The 22,489-nt window shown below is 39.1% G+C and overlaps 1 protein-coding gene across 8 annotated transcripts in view; it reads right to left on the bottom strand.

The window, feature by feature from the left end:
• utrn (utrophin) overlaps nucleotides 1–22,489 on the bottom strand; it is a 664,110-nt gene that overhangs the window by 332,294 nt on the left and 309,327 nt on the right. For all 8 annotated transcript variants that reach the window (XM_041182782.1, XM_041182783.1, XM_041182789.1 and 5 more), the window contains one exon: nucleotides 19,309–19,498. In XM_041182782.1, the coding sequence (XP_041038716.1) occupies nucleotides 19,309–19,498 (190 nt within the window). The remainder of the gene's footprint in view (nucleotides 1–19,308; nucleotides 19,499–22,489) is intronic.

Below are 22,489 nucleotides of genomic sequence, written 5' to 3'. Positions count from 1 at the left end.
AATACAAAGCCTAAAGTCAGCCTGTATAATGTATCCTTCCAGAGCTCCTCAAACTATCTTGTAATTTTATTTAGGAAAGCTACTGCTTTTTCATAATTTGTTTTAATGTAAATCATACTGCATCCTAGAACATACTGAACTCAGGCTCATGACATTCAATCAACCAAATTAAAGAGGGTTTTTAGCATCACCATGGCCTGTGAACTTTATCAATGACAAGGAATTATGATCAACTGCATACATTTTTGCTTTGTTCACTTACTTTGCCTCGATTACCAATGACATTGGGGTTACCAGCTTGGAGATTTGGAGTCTGATAATCATGGAGGAGCTAAATTAACATGCGCACTTGCTGACTGAGGCTCATTGGGTTCATTCTTGCATCTCAACTCATGTTAATTCAGCTTCTTGGTGGTCTCAGCTTCAGTAACTCTTAAAAACCAATACCATCACGACTTTTTTTAAAATGCATCTTGAAGCTTCACTTGAAGTCTCCCTAAACCCATCAATTTGATTATTTTCTCTTCCCTGGAAGCACACTTCATTCTAGTCAGATGTTGGGCAGTGCACAAAGCTGGTGCAATTCCCCCCCAGTTTTTGTGCACCAAGAAAAGTATCTTCTATTCAGCATATCCTCACAACGGTGCCAAAGAGACCAATCAGCACCATATTGTGGTGAGCACAATCCCAACTTCTACCACTCAGGTGTCCAGAGTCTATCTCTTTACATACACTTCAAAATAAAACTCAGATTCATCTGCTCATACATGCAGGCAGCACATCTCTCAACAATTACAAGGTCATGCTACTATCTACAAAGAAGCAGCTCTACACAGAATATTCTACTTCTCGTACTGTCTCTGTACCCGCAATGGCCAAGCTTCTAATCACTACGGTCACAACCAAGATCTGACTTGAGCTGAATAAACGCTTGATCAATGTTGGAAACAAAACCAGCCACTTTCAAAGAGACTCATTCTGCAATCATAATGAGAATTCCATGTAGGCAACAAAGTGAATCTTTGAAACAGCAATTCCTGTGAAAAGAATTCCAACATCCAGAAATCCTCTGAACATCAAAGCGTATATTAGGGAAAGATTTGTGTAACAAAATAATAAACTTGCTATTATAGAAAATCTTCCTCACTGCAATAATTAGCAAAAAAAACCTTTCCCCGATGTATGCTTTTTCTTAAATAAAGCTTAGCAACTTTTATTTTGTACAAAATTTAACAGGTTCTGATCTTTCTAGAGTAAACAGTCACTGAAGTAGAAATGCTTGAAACTGAACCAAGTCATAAGTAATGCCTTTGGATTATATACCATTCTTTTAGATCGGATCTACATGCTCCAGATTTCTTAACTCTCCTATTCTTTCCTTATTTAATGCAATCCAGGTGACCTGTTTATTTCTGTTGTGGCTTCTTCATGCTCTAGATTTGTCCCAGCCTCTTTAGTGGAACTACTGAAGCATTCTCCACTGTGAACTGGGCTCAGCCTACAAGTCTCATTCTGCACAAATGAACAGCACCATCAGAAACCTCTCATTAACAAAGTACTCTGCTTGAAGAAATATTGTTGGCGAGCTGTCAGGCTCTTTACTTACTGTCAAAGCTGACAGTGGATATAAATAGTTCACTACAAGTTTTGTTAAAAAAAAAGCAATATGATACATACTACAAAATTTTAATTGTCAGAAGAAACAATTTCCAAAGCGCTGCTTTAGTGGAAAAAGGCTGAAGCCCAGTGACGACCAGATGCATTCTTACCCAATGCACCTCTTAACTACCTTCATAATGCCACCTTTTAATCTGTACCAATACCAAATGTTCAACTAAAGACCAACTAAAAACTTTTGTCACTTCTGTCAGTATCAATTTACATTCAATTGAACCAGCTAATCCCAAATTAAGCTTCACCCTTACTATTTAGCTTCATGTACATCGAGACACATACTTATGCTTTTGCTAGCTCATAAATATCTTGAGTTTAGCTGCTAATCCTATTCATCTCCATTTTTGGAAAAAAGTGAACACTACTACATGATAATCTACTATTTATTACCAAATGTAGGTGCATTTTCAATTTGTTTTAATTTTGTGTTCAAACCACACTCGCGTATAGGTTAAAACGATATAATTTTGCTACAAAGACGACGTAATTGTTGGACAATAATAATTTACTACCAACATAATCTACTTGCTGATTTTAATATTTAACAATTGTTTTGCAGGACATAGAACTGCTAGGCATTCTCCTTTATTCTGCTACACACTCCTCTCCCAAAACACGCACAGATTAATCATGAAACTGTAGCCACCAGTCAGCTGGTTGCCTTGCTCTTAAGTGCATCACTTCAAAAGTCCTTTTAGATATCTGTTTAACATGCACAATGGAACTGTTACTTTCAGTAAAGCTTTTTCAATATTTTGCTTAATAAAAACAGCAAAACTGAATGATACAGACAGCTGATAGCTTTGATTGAAAGCTAAGCAGAAGTGAGAACATTCTCTGAACTTAATGAGCCATTTATTTAGTGAGAATATCAATCTATTCAAAAAACACAATTTAGCAGTTGAAATTAATCTAGTTATAAAATATGATAATGCAGAATTCAATTTAGAAAAAATACAGTACAAATCTATCCAGCCTAGTATTACACAATCTCACATCAGTTTATAGACCTTCTACTTTCAAATGTGATAAAGCTATCTGGAAAAGAGTACCTGTCTTAGTCAGCATTGGTCTATTATCAGTTTAACAGTAAGCAAGCCCCAACAGCACAAACTGCATTAAAAAAGCCACTTACTAAGTGTACTAAGCATGTACACTCCAATTACCTGCGTGGGTACTGTAGAGTAGAGGAAGCATGTCTTAATTCAGTACAAGTGCACTATAGAATTAGGTGCACAAAGATCTCAGTGACAGACCACACAGACATTTATCAATGATTATATCCAATTATCAAATGTCATTGCCATACAAAATCTCGAAACAGCTCTCTCAGCACCAGCTGTGAACAAATTATACAAAGATGCGACAGATTCTGTCAATCATACTCACCTTACGTAGTTTCTGATAGCGTGGAGAGGAAATTGCCATCCTTTGCAAACGCTGCAAAAACACTACAACTTTCTGCAGAGATGTTCTCACTACAGCCATCATTGTAAGTTTGCCTGTCAAGTGAAGGCCCTTTAGAATTTACATAATAAATGAAGTGCAAAAATCATTTTCTTATTTTCAATGGACTTGATTTGCCAGCTTTGAGCATGCTCACTCTGCATCTTCCAGAGAAGCTTCAAGGAGCTGCAAGCTTAATATACTCAGGGTAAGGTGAAAGGTTGTTTTCGAATGGAATTAGCCAGTCATGTCCAGCACATCCACCATATGCCACTGAGAAATAAAGAATGATGTTCAGTTATGCTTGCTGCAGCACAACCCTGTGAAACAGAGGAGGTTTCTTAACAGAGCAAGTGAGAGAGAAAGAAAGACACATATATACAAACACTTACAAATAAAACTTCATCCTTTGGGAAAACCTCCAATAATAACCCAGCCTCACAGCTAATATTTCCTGGGACAGAGGCAGGCAGAGGAGGGGAATGAGAGAGAAAATGAGCAGAAATGTTTGGCTTATCAAATAAAAATCCAAAATCTAGGTTCAGCATTGTGCAAAGCAGTATAATAAATTTCAGGAAGAATATCTGTTCTAACTGTGCCTGTTTTACAAAGCAAGGCAATACATCACAAGCAGACAGGTCTTAAAGCAAGTATGCACATTTTCTTCAACAGAAAAATAGCACTGCAGATCTCTCAACATTTTTAATAACTTCATTTTGTAGTCAAACCAAGTTTAGATCCCTTAAGATATCACAGCTCCCTATCACAAGAGTGGACTGCTTATACTTTTATTTTAAATGTATTACTTTAAAATGATACAAATTAAATTGGCTTCAAATGGTCAGCCTAACTGGTTTTTCAGTACCTGAGTCTCTTTAGTTTCAGAGATATAAATACAGGCCACTCAGTGAGTGCAACTTTGAATATGAGCGTGTTGTTGAGTTGGGTCAGTGAGGGAGTGAGGGGAAGTAGGTGCTCCTTTGCTTTTTCAACCTGTCAGGATTGGTTCTTACTCTACTAGAGAGGAAGAAGCCTGCTGTTTGGTGAGTATCAGGTAAGTGGTTAAGGCTTATTTTATTCCTAAGATTTAAAATAGTATACAAACTGGTGGTAAGGTTAATAAAATATATAAAAAAGGAAACTAATTGAATAAAATAATTAAGCAGTTGAGATGGCAGGATAGGTGATGTGTCACGGTTGCAGCATGTGGGAGCTCCTAGATGCCACTGTGATCCAGGGCAAACATTTCTACAGTAAGGGAAAGGAGGTGGTTTGGTGTTGTTAGTTAAGGATGAAATCAGTGCAATAGTGAGAAAAGATATTGGCTCAGAAAATCTAGATGTAGAATCAGTCTGGGTGGAGCTAAGAAGCAACAAGGGGTGGAACATGTTAGAGGGAGTTTTCTATAGGCCTCCAACCAGTAGTGGTAAGGTGGGGGGCAGAATTAAAGAGGAAATTAGAGATGCATGCAACAAGGGTGCTCCGGTAATCATGGGTGACTTAAATCTACATCTAGATTGGGCAAACCAAATTAGCAATAATACCTTGGTGGATGAATTCCTGGAGTGCGTACAAGATGATTTTTTTAAACCAGAAGGGGTTAATTAATAATCTTGTTGTATGGGAACAGTGGCCATAGCATGATAGAATTCTTCATTAGGATGGAAAGTGAAGTATTCCAATCCGAAACAAGGGTTCTACATCCAAACAAAGGAAACTATGAAGGTATGAGGGGTGAGTTGGCTAGGATGAATTGGGGAACTTCATTCAGAGGCATGACAGTGCGTATGCAATGGCTAATATTTAAGGAGTGAATGCATGCATTTCAACAGTTATATATTCCTTTCTGATCCAAAAACACAACAGGAAATGTGGCTCAACCATGGCTAACAAAAGAAATTAAAGATAATATTAAATCCAAAGAGGACTCATATGAAGTTGCTAGAAAAAGTAGCAAACCTGAGGATTAGGAACAATTTAGAATTCAGCAAAGGAGGATCAAGAGATTGATTAAGAGGGCAAAAATAGAGTATGAAAGTAAACTTGCAAGGAACATAAATGCAGACTATAAATGTTTCTATAAATATGTAAAAAGAAAAAGATTAGTGAAGACAAATGTAAGTCCCTTACAGTCTGAAACGGGAGAATTTGTAATAGAAAACAAAGAAATAGCAAAGCAACTACTAAACTAAACAACTACTTCGGTTCTGTCTTCACAAATAACTTCCCAGAAATGCTATGGAACCAAGGGCCCAATGAGCAGGGAGGAAGGAAATTACTATTAGTAAAAAAAAATTGGAGGAGTTAATGGGACTGAAAGCCAATAAATTCCCAGAGCCTGATTATCGAAATCCTAGGGTACTAAAGGAAGTGGCCATGGAAATAGTGAATGTGTTGGTTGTCAACTTCCAAAATTCTGTTGATTCTGGAATAGTCCAGCAGATTGGGGACTGACAAATGTAACCCCACTATTTAAAAAGGAAGGGAAGGAGAAAACAGGGGATTACAGACCGGTTAGCCTAACATCAGTAGCAGAGAAAATGCTAGAGTCTATTATAAAGAATTTGATAACAGGTCACTTAGGAAATATCAATGGGATTAGACAAAGTCAACATGAATTTATGAAAGGGAAATCATGTTTGACAAACCTACTGGAGTTTTTTTTTTGAGGACATAACTAGCAGAATAGATAAGGAAGAGCCAGTGGATGTGGTGCATTTGGATTTTCAGAAAGCTTTTGATAAAGTTCCACATAAGAGATGAGTATGCAAAATTAAAGCACATGGGATTACGAATAATAGGTTGCCATGGATTGAGACTTGGTTAACAGACAGGAAACAGAAAGTAGAAATAAATGGGTCTTTTTTGGAGTGGCAGGCAGTGACTAGTGGGGTACAGCAGGGATCAGTGCTTGGGCTCCAGCTATTCACAATATATATCAATGATTTGGATGAGGGAACCAAATGTAGTATTTCCAAGTTTGCTGATGACACAAAACTAGGCGGAAGTGTGAGCGGTGAGGAGGATGTTAAGAGGTGATTTAGACAGGTTGAGTGAGTGGGCAAATACATAGCAGATGCAGTATAATGTGGAAAATTGTGAAGTTATCCACGTCAGTTGGAAAAACAGAATGGCCTGTATTCACTTAAGAATGAGAGGGGATCTCACTGAAACGTATAAAATTCTGACAGGGCTGGACAGACTGGATGCAGGGATGGTATTTCCTATGGCTTGGTGGGGGGGGGGAAGAGAGAGAGAGAGAGAGAGAGAGAGAGAGAGATAGGTCTAGAACAAGGGTTCACAGTCTCAGGATAAGGGGTAGGCCATTTAGGAACGAGAGGAGGAGAAACGTCTTCACTCACAGGGTGGTGAACTTGTGGAATCCTCAACCACAGAAGGTTGTGGAGGCCAAGTCACTGAATACATTTAAGAAGGAAATAAATAGATTTCTAGACTCTAAAGGCACCAAGAGATATGGGGAGAGAGCAGAAGTATGGCGCTGTGACAGAGGATCAGCCATGACCATACTGAATGGCAGAGCAGGCACAAAGGGCTGCTATTTTCTATCTTTCTACGTTTATATGTTTTTATAGGTATTTTTAAAAGGAATGAGTTAACAAAGTGAGCATTAGTCCTATAAAAAGTGAATCTGCAGAGTTAATAATGGAAAATAGGGAGATAGCAGATAATTTAAACAGGTATTTTGCATTGCTCTTCACTACAGAGGATAAAAGTAACATCCCAGAAATAACTGTGAATCAGGAAATGGAAAGGACAGAGGAATTTTTTTTAAAATTACAATCACCAGAGAAGTGGTACTGAGCAAATTGTTGGAGCTGACAAGTTCCTAGGTCCTGATGGACTTCATCCTAATGTGCTAGGTGAGATAGTTGATGCATTGGCTTTAATTTTCCAAAATTTCCTAGATTCAGCGAAGGTTCCATTAGGTTGGAAAATAGCGAATGTAATTCATTTATTCAAAAAGGGGGAGAAAAAAAAGCAGGAAACTACAGGCCAGTTAGCTTAACATATATCTCATAGGGAAAATATTAGAAGCTATTAAGGATGTGATAGAAGGGCACTCAGATAATTTTAAGGTAATCAGGCAGAGTCAACATGGATTTGTGAAAGGGAAATCATGTTTATCCAATTTACTGGAGTTCTTTGAAGTAACATGTGCTGTGGATAAAAGGGGAACTGGTGGATGTACTATACTTAGATTTCCAGAAGGCATTTGATAAGGTGCTACATCAAAGGTTATTGCAGAAAATAAAAGCTCATGGTGTAGGGGGTAATATCTTGGCATGGATAGGAGATTGGCTAGCTAACAGGAATGGATAATTTTCTGGTTGGCAAGATCTACCGAATGGTGTGCTATAGGGATCTGTGCTGGGGCCTCAAACTTTTTACAATTTATATAAATGACTTGGATGAAGGGACCAAAGGTATGGTGGCTAAATCTGCTGATGATTCAAAGGTAGGTAGGAAAGTAAGTTTTGAATAGGATATAAGGAGGCTACAAGGGGATTTGGATGGGTTAAGTGAGTGGGCAAAGATCTGGCAAATGAAATATAATGTGGGAAAATGTGAAATTGTCTATTTTGCCTGAAGAATAAAAAAGTATATTATCTAAATGGTGAGAGATTGCAGAGCTCTGAGATGCAGAGGGATCTGGGTATCCTAGTGCATGAATCATAAAAGGCTCGTATGCAGGCACAGCAAGTAATTAGGAAAGCTAATAGAATGTTATTGTTTATTGCAAGGGGAATTGAATGCAAAAGTAGAGAGGTTAAGCTTCAGCTATACAGGGCATTGGTGAGACCACATTGGAAGTACTGTGTACAGTGTTGGTCTCTTTATTTAGAGGAAAGGCGTAAATGCATTGGAAGCAGTTCAGAGAAGGTTTACGAGACTAATACCTGGAATGGGAGGGTTGTCTTATATGGAATGGTTGGACAGGCTGGGCTTGTATCTGCTGGAGTTTGGAAGAGTAAGAGGCAACTTGACTGAAACATAAGATCCTGACAAGTCTCAACAGGGTGGATAGGGAAAGGATGTTTCCTCTTTTGGAGAACCTAGAACTAGGGAGTTACAATGTTAAAGTAAGGGGTCACCCATTTATGACAGATGAGGAATTTTTTTTCGCTCAGAGGGTAGAAAGTCTTTGGAACTCTCCTCCTCAAAAGGCAGAGGAAGCACAGTCTAAATATTTTTAAGGCAGAGCTAGACAGATTCTTGATAAGGAAGGGGGCGAAAGGTTATCAGGGGTAGGTGGAAACGTGGAGTTGAGGTTACAATCAGATCAGCCATGATCTCATTGAATGGCTGAGCACGCTCGAGTGGCCTACTCCTGCTCCTAGCTCGTATGTTAGTTTGTAATTAAAGAAAATTACTCTTCATTTTGTTTATCATTGGGTCAGGTTTCCATGGCTCGATTTATGAATAACAGATGGGATGAGACTATTCTGAACAATTTTGTTATTTTCTCTCTGTTCTTCTCATTTCCCTCTCTTCTAGGTTCATTGAATCTGACACAAAGAGGTCTGTTTGTTCCTATGCTGGCTCTTTGAAAGAGTTACATAATCAATACCTCTCCCCTGCTCTTTCACCTTGGCCCTCCAAAAATTTTTTTTTTCAAGTGTATATCCAGTTTTCTTTGCAAGTTACTATTGAATCTCATTCCACTACTCTTTCAGCCAGTGCATTCCAGATCATAACTCGCAGTGTAAAAAAATCTTTTTATTTGTCAATTATCTCAAACTTGTGCCCTGTGGACTGTTTAACCAATGGAAGCAGTTTCTCCTTGTTTAGTCTATCAAACATCCTGGTGGTTACGGCTGCCCAGAAACTTAACTGGACCAGCCATATAAATACTGTGGCTACAAGACTAAGTCAGTAGCTGGGAATTCTGCAGCAAGTAGCTCATCGCCCCACTTTGCAAAGCCTATCACCTACAAGGCACAAGTCAGAGGTGTGATGGAATAGTCCCCACTTGTCAGGATGAGTACGGCTCCAACACTCAAGAAACTCAACACCATCTAAGGAAAAGCTACCCACTTCATCTGCATCCCAACCACCACTGGCACACAGGGGCAGCAGTGTGTACCATATACAAGATGCACTGCCGAAACTTGCCAAGGCTCCTTCGACAGCACCTTCCAAGCCTCTACTACCGAGAAGAAAAAGGGCAACAGACACAACAGAACACTACTCCCTGCCAGCTCTCTGCAAGACACACACCATCGTGACATGGAACCATATTGCTGTAGCTTCACTGTTGCCAAGTCACAAACTTGGAACTCCTTAAACCACATGGACTGCAGTGGTTCAATAAGGTGGTTCACCGCCACCTTCTCAAGGGCAATTAAGTATGGGCAATAAATGTTGGCCTTGCCAGCGATGCTGACATCCCAAGAATTAATTTTAAAAACCATTAATAATTTTGAGCAGCTCCATTAAATGCCCCTCAACTTTTTCAGCTTTAAGGAGAACAAGAACAGTTTCTCTGATCTCTCCATGTAATTCAAGTCTCTCATCTCAAACTGAAAACAAGCTCTGAAAACCATCTGGTTCTCTGTGACCTGGTGGCTGCTATTTTTTAGGAATCTGCCTGTTTAAAGTTACATGACCTGAGGATTAACAATGACATTTGCATTCAAGCAAATCTGTACACTCATTACATAAAGCTGGAGTAGGTGATCAGGAGATACAATTTCTTTTGGAATATATTCAAAGAAACAAGTTTAATCTTTCCCTTAGTAATCAAGCCAGACTAGACCAAGTCCAACTGAAAAATGAGAATATCTGAATTTGGGATTGGTGCATGTTTCGCTGTATCTTCTCCCAAAATCTACAACATAAAAAATGTTTAAACAGACAATAGATTATACAGAGCTGAACAAAATAGATTTATTTTCAAGATTTAGCCTACACTGAAGTCATTTTTTTTTAAATCCCATTGTATACTATTTATTCCCACAATCAGTGATAAACACTCCCAACTGTGGCACTGCATCATATACTACCTGCAAGAATCTCAGTTTTAAAAGGAAAGCCCACAAATGCACTTTCAACATCAATACTATCATTTTTTTTAAACATTCCATGCATTTTAAGGGAATCATTTTACATTTGTCTAAACTGAGGGGAATACATATAATAAAAATAAAACCAGTTCTTAATGCCTACAAATTTGCTTCCCCTGGACAGCAACATATCATTAAGCAAGCACTGAAAGAGAGTATCGCAAAAGTTCAGCTAGTTAGCTAGCATTTCTTAAACAGAAAAGTTTAATCCATTTCACAAACGAGCACCCCAAATATTAAGTGTGCATCGGGACTAACATCACAGGGGCCAGATATGCTGGACACGGAAATGAAAGCTTGGAATCTCAGCACCAAGGATTGGCCACAAATAATTATGTCTGTACAACACAACCTGTATTTATATAATGCCTTTAATGTGGTAAAATGTCCCAAGGCAAAGTACAGCGCATTACTTGGCAGTAAACATTCTACTTCATAAGAATGGATATTTGTTGTGATGTGAGTTAATAAATTTTATTTGTAGGCAAACCTGGATTTAAGTACCATAATAGAGTAACAAAGAATGCAGGAAATAATGTAGCCACTATTATCTCAATAAGCAGGGCAGCTATCTGTGCAGATTTTAAAATTTAAACTTGACTATTCCTTCAGAAATAAAGAGTAACTTCATTTATAAGCATCTTATCATGGCATCCAGAATTCCTGACAAAAAAGAGATCCCTTTCACATATGCCCAAGGAGCATTTTTAAGTGATACTATTGGAAAATTTTGTTACATGAAATTTACTAATATAAGTCATAGATGCTTTTATTCATTTAGGTTCTAGGTTTGAACAATTTTTGTGGTATTAAAGTTTCATCAAAACAAACTGCCACTGCAAGGGGCCATACATACAAGGCAGTATTTCAACCCTTCATTTCCCCATCCCCCTCCCCCCAACCTGCTCCTTCTGAAAGCTTTGAAAACTCACTAGTGTAGACCCAACATCTCAGGTTGGGTGAGAAAGCTGGTAGGTTGATACTCTGACTCCGTGGCTGAATGTTCCATTCAATTAACAGTGATAAACTCCTTTTTGTGCCAGGATGTCAATCCAAAGCTACCAATCATAATATAATTCAATGCTAGCAGACTGTGGAGCTACTTAATGACTGACTGTATCAGCCTCCCGACAGCCAAGAATAAAAAGGACGCTGATCTCTGTGGATTCAACAGAAATACTGATTGGGCCTATGGCCAGGGTCAGATGACCATGCCTCTGATTATGTTATATGAAACATTATGTTTCATTCAATACAAGGTTCCCTCCAAACTTTACAGGGAATGAGTTGATGGCACAGGATGTGACAGCAAGTTACTCTGCATGTACTTACAATGCCCTCTCATTAAACAATTATATACAAAGCAGTTCTGATGAAAGGTCAAAACAAAAACAGAATTACCTGGAAAAACTCAGCAGGTCTGGCAGCATCGGCGGAGAAGAAAAGAGTTGACGTTTCGAGTCCTCATGACCCTTCGACAGAACTTGAGTTCGAGTCTAAGAAAGAGCTGAAATATAAGCTGGAAAAACTCAGCAGGTCTGGCAGCATCGGCGGAGAAGAAAAGAGTCGACGCTTCGAGTCCCCATGACCCTTCGACAGAACTTGAGTTCGAGTCCAGGAAAGAGCTGAAATATAAGCTGGTTTAAGGTGTGTGTGTGGGGGGCGGAGAGATAGAGAGACAGAGAGGTGGAGGGGGTTGGTGTTGGTGTTTAGATAATATCACCAACTTTAACTTTAACACCTATGTGTTCTATTGTACTATTGTCGTTGACATCTTTTGATGATCTGCTTCTATCACTGCTTGTTTGTCCCTACAACCACACCAACCCCCTCCACCTCTCTGTCTCTCTATCTCTCCGCCCCCCACACACACACCTTAAACCAGCTTATATTTCAGCTCTTTCCTGGACTCGAACTCAAGTTCTGTCGAAGGGTCATGGGGACTCGAAGCGTCGACTCTTTTCTTCTCCGCCGATGCTGCCAGACCTGCTGAGTTTTTCCAGCTTATATTTCAGCTCTTTCTTAGACTCGAACTCAAGTTCTGTCGAAGGGTCATGAGGACTCGAAACGTCAACTCTTTTCTTCTCCGCCGATGCTGCCAGACCTGCTGAGTTTTTCCAGGTAATTCTGTTTTTGTTTTGGATTTCCAGCATCCGCAGTTTTTTTGTTTTTATCTCTGATGAAAGGTCATCCTGACCTGAAATGTCAACCCTGTTTCTCTTTCCACAGATGCTGTGTGACCTGCTGAGCATTTCTAGCATTTTCTGTTTTTATTTGAGATTTCCAGCAACTGCAGTATTTTGCTTTTGTATATAAAGCGGGTTGTCTACAGTACTACTTTGCCATTCATAGATAAGTGGATGAGAGCATTGCAGATTAACAGTTAAAACAGATAAAGGTCAAAAAACAATAAACAAAATAAGCATTAACTGCTTCAATGCATGCTGACTATACTGTGCATATCAGGAGCCATCATCAGGTGAAATAATAAATAACATTTGCAGAATGCTGAAACGCCCACCAATATGCAGTAGTCAATTCCATACCTGCATAACAGAGTCTGGCTTTAACATGCAGAAGACCACCTTTGTATAACGACTGCCTGATATCAATCCCAAAGCTGGCAATTGCCAATAAATTTCACTATAGCTAACCATTATTCCTGATAAGTCATGTGAAATGAAAGGTCAGCTCTACCCATGGATCGTTCACTGTGCATTAATTACTTCCTAAATTAGTATGCCTGTGCAGTACAACCTCACCATCTAAAAAGGTCGATAGTGTACTTATCTTGATATGAATCACACAAGCATGTTATAGAAGGGTATCCTCCTGTCTTCCATTGAAAGTGAAACAAATTAACCTTACATTACAGGTGTTTGGACCAAATGCATTTGCAAATTCACATTCAGGATAAATAGGCAAATGTGAAAAAAAATTACAGCTTATGAGTTTATTATTTCTGCTTTGAATGCTGCAGTTCTGAGCATCTGTGCAGCCAGTCAAGTGTTTCCCCATTATCTGGTTATAGTACTTGCACAACACAATTAGCTTTGGCATGAAATATAACCAAGTGTCAAACAGCACCCAGAATTATTTTGAACCCTCCCCACTTAACTGCTGAAATACAATCTGTTCTTACACAAAAGCAACACTAGGCTTTATAGTTCTCATTTGAGATTCATTATCAGGAGTGCCAGTGATGACAGGTGCACTACCATGCTGTCTCCAGCGTCTGGTGGTCTTTGAATAAACCTCAAGTTTTAAATGCTATCCCATTCAGACAGGACAGGGTGCACTTCAGAGTTATGATGGGGAGGATGCCCATGTAGAGTTGGGATTAGTTGCAGGCATATCAACTAGCTGCCGGCAGTGAACTGAACATACAGACCACACATGAAAGATCTTACTCTTATGCAGCTTGCAGCAGCATGGGATTAACTTCCGTAGTTTTTGAATCCACATCAGCCCACATGGCATGTACTAATGGATTGCTATCAGGAGGAAACCCAAAGGCACTGGGTCAGGAGTGTGTCAGAAACATTACAGTAGCATCCAGGAGACTGTGAGCCAGATCTGATTCAGCAAGGTGCTTGACGCTTTTCGGAATATTCTGAGTCAACTTTTGTCAGCAGGATTGCATCTTTGAACATGATAAAAACTCTGATGGATGGTTTCCTTCCACCACAGGCTCTGCACACCCTTTGCAGACATTAGGCGTGTAGTATGGCCAAATTAAATTAAAATAAAGTCCATATGCTGTTTCACAAATAGAATTTTACTGCTGTCACATGTGGCTTGCTCCAAGCCCTTCACAAGCTATTTTGCTGTATTTACTGAGCAAGGGAAAAGGAAGACCATCACAGTATTGATATTGCTACATCTTTTCTGGTTAGGTAGGGAGTTTCTAGGGTTGCTAATGGCTGTGTAATTCTAGTACAGGTTAATCAGTAAGCATTTAATTAAAAAGATGTCATTCTGATAAAAATGACATTCAGTTTCAGTAGCACAGATTGAATTGTGGCTCTATTACCAATGAACTGAAAGAACCTTCAATATCTATACATGCCAACACTTGAAACTCCCTCCTGGAGTGCAAGCTAGGCTGTTAGGGTTACACCACCAGGGTGATTCCACAAATAAAGGAAAGTGGAAGAGGTTGCTGACATCATCCATATGCAAAAGGTCACCCAGATCATGAGATTAGAATGGACTGGACAGTGAACGCAAAGACACTCTACAGCGAAATATTTGTTTCCATGACCACCCAAGCAGGTGCCTGAACCTGTGCTGCTCAGTAAGACTTGTGGTAGTTGGCTAGTTGAAGTTTCTTTTTATAACCAATGCTGACTTTTTTGCCTTTCCAGATAAATATTTCTGCTCTGTTTATCTAATTCATTCAGGCTAACACAGGTACAGCTACAGTTTGGCAACATTATCTCCATCCAGGAGATTTGGACAGTTTTCCCCAACAGCCTTGAATATTCCTAGAAAGTTGCCCTGGTGGCATTTTTGTTGCTTAGTCTAATATTAACCCCAATGTGCATGATACTGTACTGGTACCATTTGAAATGCACTTATAATAGTCAGGATGCTTACTGACATGGCTCCAGTTTTCATGTAGTTCACTGCATATTTCCAAAAGCTATAAACCTTTGTGGTGTTTTGGGAATTTGAGACAAAATGTTATGAGATATTGAAGAGTATAAACTTTGTTCATGGCCGTTTAAACATTTAGTGCAGTGCCAATTTGTCAGCTGCTTTATTACCAACATGAAACGAGGGGAACAGTGAAAACCCTGCCATGAATCGTTAATATCACTCATACGCTGTAGTCTACACAATTCATTACTGAACAGTACTTATGCTCTGCATACAATCTTTTGGGAGGATGACATTGTATACCTGTACATTAAAAGTCACACTAAGATTACTATGGATAAAGAGCAATGGAGTTATTGTAATTTTTTTTACATAAAAATGAAATGCTATCTAGAGCAGATACCTCTGAGACTGTAGCATGAAATTTAATAAAATGAAGGTGACTAGGAGAGGGGGGATTAATTTTGCAAAGAACTGTAAAAGAGTAACTTTAACACTGGTAAATTTCCGAAGGACTTTCAACCGAAGGCAGGCTAATCACAGCACCATCATTTTTAAATGGTTATTCTTAACCTATGACTCTTTAATTTGATTTTCAATCAAAAATACTTCCATTTCACTAACGCTAAAACAAAGTACTAAGAATGTTGAAAATCTGAAATAAAAACAGTGTTCCCCTGATCTCACTTTCCACCCGCCAGCCTCTACATGCAACTGATCATCTTCTGCCATTTCCACCACTTCCTGTGTAATGCCGCCACCAAACACATCGTCCCCAACTCTCCTCTTTCAGAATTTCCATTCCCTCCATGATACCCTGGTCTGCTCCTCAATCATCCCCATCATTCACTCCCTTCCCTCCCATCTCCTCCCTCTGTTCAGGGCCTCAAACACTCCTTCTGGCAGGAACAGTGATTTTTTCATTTTAGCACACACAATGGGGTCTTCTGCATAGTGGGGAGACAAATGCAGATTGGGTGATCACTTTGTACATCATCTAAATTCAGTCTGCAACATGACCCCAAGCTCCCTTACTTGTCATCTTAATTCTATGCCCTACTCCCACTCTAACCCCTGTCCTTGGTCTCTTACTGTTCCAATGAAGCTCAACATGAGCTTGAGAAACAATGTCTCAACTTTCAATAAGGCACTTTATAGATTTCTGGACTCAACATTGCATTTAACAATTTCAGATCATAACTACTGCTTCCATTTTTTTCTGACAGGTGATGCTGATAATGATTCTGCTGTTAGAATATAGGTCTTCGGAGCAGGAGTAGGCTATTTGGCCCTTTGAGCTTGCTCTGCCATTCGATAAGTTCATGGCTAATCTGATTGTGGTCTCAACTCCACTTTTCTTCTGCCCCCATAACCCTTGACTCCCGTCTCTATCAAAGATCTAACCCTTGACTCCATTGTCTATCAAAGATCTATCTAACTCAGCTTTGAATGAATTCAATGACCCAGCCCCACTGCTTTCAGGAGAAGAGAATTCCACAGACTGATGATCCTCAGAGGAAAAAATTTCTCATTTCCGTCTTAAGAGAGACACCTCTTATTCTTAAACTGTGTCCCCTAGTTCTGGTCTCCCCAACGAGCAGAAACATTTTGCTGGTATCTATCCTATAAAGTACCCTCACAATCTTATATACTTCAATAAGATCACCTCTCATTCTTCTAAATTCCAATGGGCATAGGCCCAACCTGTTCACCTTTCTTTATAAGATGAGCCTTTTATCCCAGGAATGAGTCGCGTGAACCGTCTCTAAATGCTTTGAAGGCAATGATATCTATTTTCAAATAATGAGACTAAAACTGTATACAGTATTCCATATCTGGTCTCACCATGGCCCTGTACAGTTGTAATAAAACATCCCTATTTTTATATTCCATTCTCCTTGCAATAAACACCAACATTCATTTACAGCTCCGGTAGATCCATATTTTGTTTCTTTACTTGTCCCATTATCACACCACCTTGTCTTTCAGCCTATCACCTTTTTGTAATTTAATCACTTCTGCCTTCCACTCAAATTACACATCTTCCCTTTGCTCTTTCCTCTCCCTTGTCACCCTTTCCCTGCCTCAGATTACTTAAAACCTGTTACATCTCTATTTTTTTCTAGTTTTGATGAAAGGTCATCAACCTGAAATGTTAACTCAGTTTCTCTCTCCAAAGTTACTGACTGACCTGAGTATTTCCAACATTTGATGCTTTTATTCTTCCATGTTACTTCCAAGTTCCTAATAAATTCTCAACTAAAAAATAGAAATATCTACAGGTTCGGACTCCAAGAAATTGGCAAAATGAAGATTATGATTTGGGGTGAAGGAAGGTGAACCACTGATATTCCAACATTGAGGTAGCACCTTCCATGACAATCACACCTATAATTAAAAGGCTGACCCTTGTTTCAGAAAAGTAGGTAATTAATATTAACATCCTGTAACTAATGCAAAAAAGTTTAAAAAATTACTGTGAATGCTGAAAACCTAAAATAAAAACCAAAAATACTCAGCTGGTCAGGCAGTATCTGTGAAACAGAAAGAAACGTAGTTAGGGTTTCATGGTGACAATTCATCAGAACTTGTATCTTGACCAAGATGTGAATATGGTAAAAAATGACATTTTTTACAGCACAGCCCAAATCACATATGCCAGCTACCAAAAAAAAAAGGAATATCCCAAGTTCCATCCCTTTAAACATTTTCTTGTTCAAATATTTACCCACTACTCTTTTGAAAGCTATTTTGGATTCATTTCCACCATTGTTTCTTATAGGACATTTTCTTTCTTTCCAATCTTCTGCACAACATTTTTAGACTCTCCCTTCATTCTGTTAAATATATGTCCTTAAGTTACTGACACACTGCCCAGTGGAAATAGTTTTTCCCAATTTAGTTTATCAAAATCCCTAAATTTCAATCCCATTAATTAGATCTCGTCTTGGCTTTTTCTGTTCAAATGAAAAAAGCCTCAATTTCTCTAGATAACTGAACAAGGAGGTAACAATCCACAGTAGCTACTCACATCTTAATATATCAAATTGCTAGAATAGCAGAGAGCTAGGTCAGCATCTAGGAAAACAGCTTAATGTTTCAGCAGGACCCTATCTGCATTTTTCAGAGGCCAACTTAATTGCTGGGAATCTTTTGTTTTCAGTTCGCATTTCCAGTAATCCTATTTCTTCCAGCAATTTATCAGTTTATTAGCATCTTTAATTAGCCTTTTAATTTCCTTTTAAGAAAGGCTACTTCTTTTACACGCGTAAATACTTAGTATTGCGAGTACAAGCGCAGGATTTATCACACAATCACTGGTTTTGGTGTTGTCTGAATATATTGTGGATTTCTTTTAAACTGATTGACCGATGAGTATTGGAACTGCTGAGCTATTTTACAATTACTGTGTAAAAATCTCATCACAGGGAAGAAATAATTTATAAATGTCTAATCTATCCACCTGTACAGTATTTCTATAAAATACATGAAAACCTGTCCATTTACATTTTTCCCTATTGAAATATTAAGTTTGCAATAAAATATGTAAACGCTTTTCAAAGCGTAGATCAGGCAATTTTACAGTTGAAAAGTTACAGTCTTTAAAATGAAAATTGGAATGAGTTTAGGCTGTTTTATAGATGAAATACTAGTGTGCTAGTCAAGTTCACTGACTCAGATAGACAATAACCTATGTGGCTCCTCCAGCTGATGAACACAGGTATTGTATAGCAAAATCATCAAAACCTGCTCGTGTGTTACAAAGGAAGGAAAGTTTTATTATTGCTAGGCATGTCCATTTAGTGGATATTTGTTAGTACAGAAATTCCATCTGTTGAAAGCTGCTCTGCTTGTCTGTACAGAGCTTACACTATTTACAAATACCCTATACCATCAATTCCCTGATGCATCACTCACTGCAGCAAGGCTTTTATATGGCCTGAAGCGTAGTGCCATAAAAAGTTTAATGTATGTACGCTTGTTGCACTGTCACTTCAATTTCTACAAATTTCCTGCAGAATTGTGATGTGTTACAATCACTGACAAACATTCTCATGCAGATTTTCCTTTATAAAACAGTACATACCTGCACTGAGTAATAACTCAGTCCCCATCCTTAAATACCAAAAGTTTTAATTTCCTCAAATATGCATACCTTCCACAGATGTAGCTCCCTGCTGTTTAAGTGATATTTGAATTAAAGTAGCAGACCGATCACAAAACTGACTTGCAGGAATCAGCTCTCAAAGATTGTGTGTTATATCTTAGAAGAGAAGCTGAAGGTTCTTGTTTGGTGTAAAGAACATACACCCATCACATGTATCTTTCTAATATTTAGAGTAGACACCTGACACCCTTTTCAAAAGAGGTTAATATCTACAAAACTAGCCAGCAGATGATCAAAATCAGAATCAAAAATATGTTCATATTGGTTTCACTGAAAAGATCAACACTCCACAGATAATCAAATAATCCACCCCTCAACTCAAACTATACTTACATGCAATTGGTGTTTGAGTTCCTTGACCGCAGCACTATCCTGCGAAGTGTCTTCTTTCTCAGCTGCATTGGCCAAGACATCAACTGCACCCTCAGTTTCCTGCAACCACCTGAGACATCCCTCCAATTCCTGCAGCAAGCTCTGCAGCTGCTTTAGTTCACTCTCCAGGTATCCAACTCTCTCGCTGGCTCTGACAGAAGCAATAAAAATAGCGGTTTGAGGCCAGGCAACCACCACATAGAGATTCATAACAAATGGTGACAGATTAAAGAACGTGGGTTATAAGGACAGGAGAGCATAAAAATATTAAAATTCTGAGGAATTTGCATGTTTAATTAATTATTCACATTCAAACAGTACCTTTGATTTATAGAATCAAAGAATCATCACATTAAGCCCATTTTCCATATTAATCAGAATTAAATACTAGTTTGGACGTAGGGTTAACCTGTCCTGTTAAATCACATCTCACCTGACCTTGCCAACATTCCCTTTTCTGCCAGCTCACATTCAAGCTTGTCTACTGTCATTCTACCATTCTTGCCATATACAGTTCCATCTCTATTCCAGCTTTTCACAAAGATTTTATCAACTGGAATCTATCCCATTGCACTCCCAGGCCGTACAGCAAGTAACATTCATGTCACACAAGTGCCAAGCAATGACCATTTCCATCAATCTAACCATCTCCCCATGACATTCAACAGCATTACCATCACAGAAACCCCATCATCAACATCTTGGGGGGGTTACCATTAATCAGAAACTTAACTGGCCCAGCAATATAAATACTGAGGCCACAAGAACAGGTCAGTGATTGGGAACTCCGTGACAAGTAATTCACCTCCTGACTCCCCAAATTGTGTTCACAATCTACAGGACCGCAAATCAGGAGTTTGATGGAATAATCTTCACTTGCCTGGAGGAGTGCGGCTCCAACACAAGAAGCTCTACACCATCCAGAACAAAGAAGTCTGCTTGATTGGCAACCCATCCACCACCTTAAACATTTACTCCCTCCACCATTGGCACTAATGTGTACCATCTACAAGATGCACTGCAACAAATAACCAAAGCTCCTTCAACAGCACATTTCAAACCCACAACTTCTGCCACCTAGAACAATAAGAGCAGCAGGCGCATGGGAACACCACCACATGCAATTTCCCCTGCAAACCATCCTGACATGGAACTATATCACCTTGTCTTCACTGTCGCTGGGCCAAAATCCTGGAACTCCCTCCCTAATAGCACTGTGGGTGTAACTGCACCACATGGGCTACAGCAGCGCAAGGCGGTGGCTCATCACCACGTTCTGAAGGGCTATTAGGGTCAGGCAATAAATGCTGGCCTAGCCAGCAATACCCACATCATGCGTACGAGTAAAAAAAGTATTCCATCTAGCACAATTTTCGCCTAACATGGTACCACAGGCAGGTCACATTTTCTTATTACTTCAGTTCGGGTTCTGCTAAAAGAAGCACTAAGTCATCCTTACTTACCACACCTTTCCATAGAGACTTTTCCTCCCTTTTTGAGCATTTTCACAAATCTTAAGAACTGTCTAACTGTGAGGAATTAGGATGTAAAGATTTGAAAGAACTTCATGCATTGAGGTTTTTAAAAGATAAGAATTAGTTGCAACTCAGAATAGTTAATAAAGTAACTGGTAGCTTATTTACATAAGGCTGGATAGGTAACTGTTACAACATAGATTAGTGGATTACTCGGGTCAAGATGAATGCAAGCAGAATGTGCACAGAACAAATGGAGATGGAAACAGAGGATGCAGCAGAAGGAGCAACCACAAAGCAACTAGTCCATTCCTTCAACGTATTGTGTCACCTTATCATTCTTTCATTTCTTCACATAAAACATAGTAGTGACTGGTCTAAACATGCTGCCACTTTGATTCAAGCAGACTATAATTAACTTCGGAAAAAACACAAAGTCGAAAAGCGAAAGAAGGAAGCGCCCAAACCTTCAATCTGTTTATTTGGATGATTACTGCTGCTATTTTACAGGTCAGAAAGGCTCACTGAAGCATCTGATGGGTAAGCAAACCCCATGCAAAATTTTCTCGTGTTCCAATAACAGTAGTGAATATTGTACTTACTGAGGTACAGTCCCATCTCTCTCCAGTAGCTCCTTATGCCTAAGAGTTGACATGATTCCAATTCTGAGGCACATCCCAGCCAAGTCCAATTCTGACCTTGCCTCACATCACATGAACAATTTCCAGCAGGGAGCAGTACATTTAGATGTGGGAATTCTGTCTGATTTTTACCCAAACTCCCTACCTCAGATAACTTCTTCATTTGAGCAAAAGCTCAAGTAAATCAGAGGGATCTATTGCAGCTTTAAATACAGGAGGTTAAATATACTGACCTCAAAAGGATCACAAATCAGAAAATTGGAATGACAATGTTACCATCACATCTTTGTCCAACCCTGCATTTGAATTCAGTGCTTCTGTATGAGTGGTTGACAGCATTAATCCTGGAGATGAATGGTCTGCTGTCCAGCACTCCCTACATCAACCACCAGTACAGACCTCCAGCACCGTGTACCAGATCTAACATTTAGCTCTCGATCACAGAATTCTCTACGTGGAAATGTGTTACATGTTCCTTTTAAACAGGGTTTTTTTATTATTATTAATTCTTGGAATGCCAGTGCTGCTGTCAAAGACAGTGTTTATTGCCCATCTCCCGTTGCCCTAGTAGGTTGTTAGGCTGCTTCGGAGGGAGGAGTGCATGCAACTGGCATCCTCTATGTAAGCCAGAATGGGTAAGGGCAAGAGATCCCTATGTTATGATCCTAAAAGAAAAAGGAATTCTTGCATTTTACAGCGCCTTTCATGATTTCAGCACATCCAAAAGCACCTGACAGAAATATGAACATGCAAAATAGAAGTAGGCCATTCAGCCCCTCGAGCCTGCTCTGCCAATCAATAAGATCCTGGCTGATCTGTTTCTGTTTCGAATTCCACATTCCCATCAGTCCCCGACAACATTTGATTCTCTTGCCTAACAAGAATCTACCTCTGACTTAAAAATATTCCATGCCTTGAGGCAGAGAGTTCCAAAGTCTCGCAACCCTCAAAAAAATTTCTCATCTCTGTCCTGTATGGGTGACCCCTAGTTTTAAAACAGTGCCACCTAGTTCTGGACTCACCTAC

Source organism: Carcharodon carcharias, chromosome 2, assembly GCF_017639515.1.
Source record: "Carcharodon carcharias isolate sCarCar2 chromosome 2, sCarCar2.pri, whole genome shotgun sequence".
NCBI lineage: Eukaryota > Metazoa > Chordata > Chondrichthyes > Lamniformes > Lamnidae > Carcharodon > Carcharodon carcharias.
Note: the sequence above shows the minus strand (reverse complement) of the source record. Positions and strands in the feature narration are given on the sequence as shown.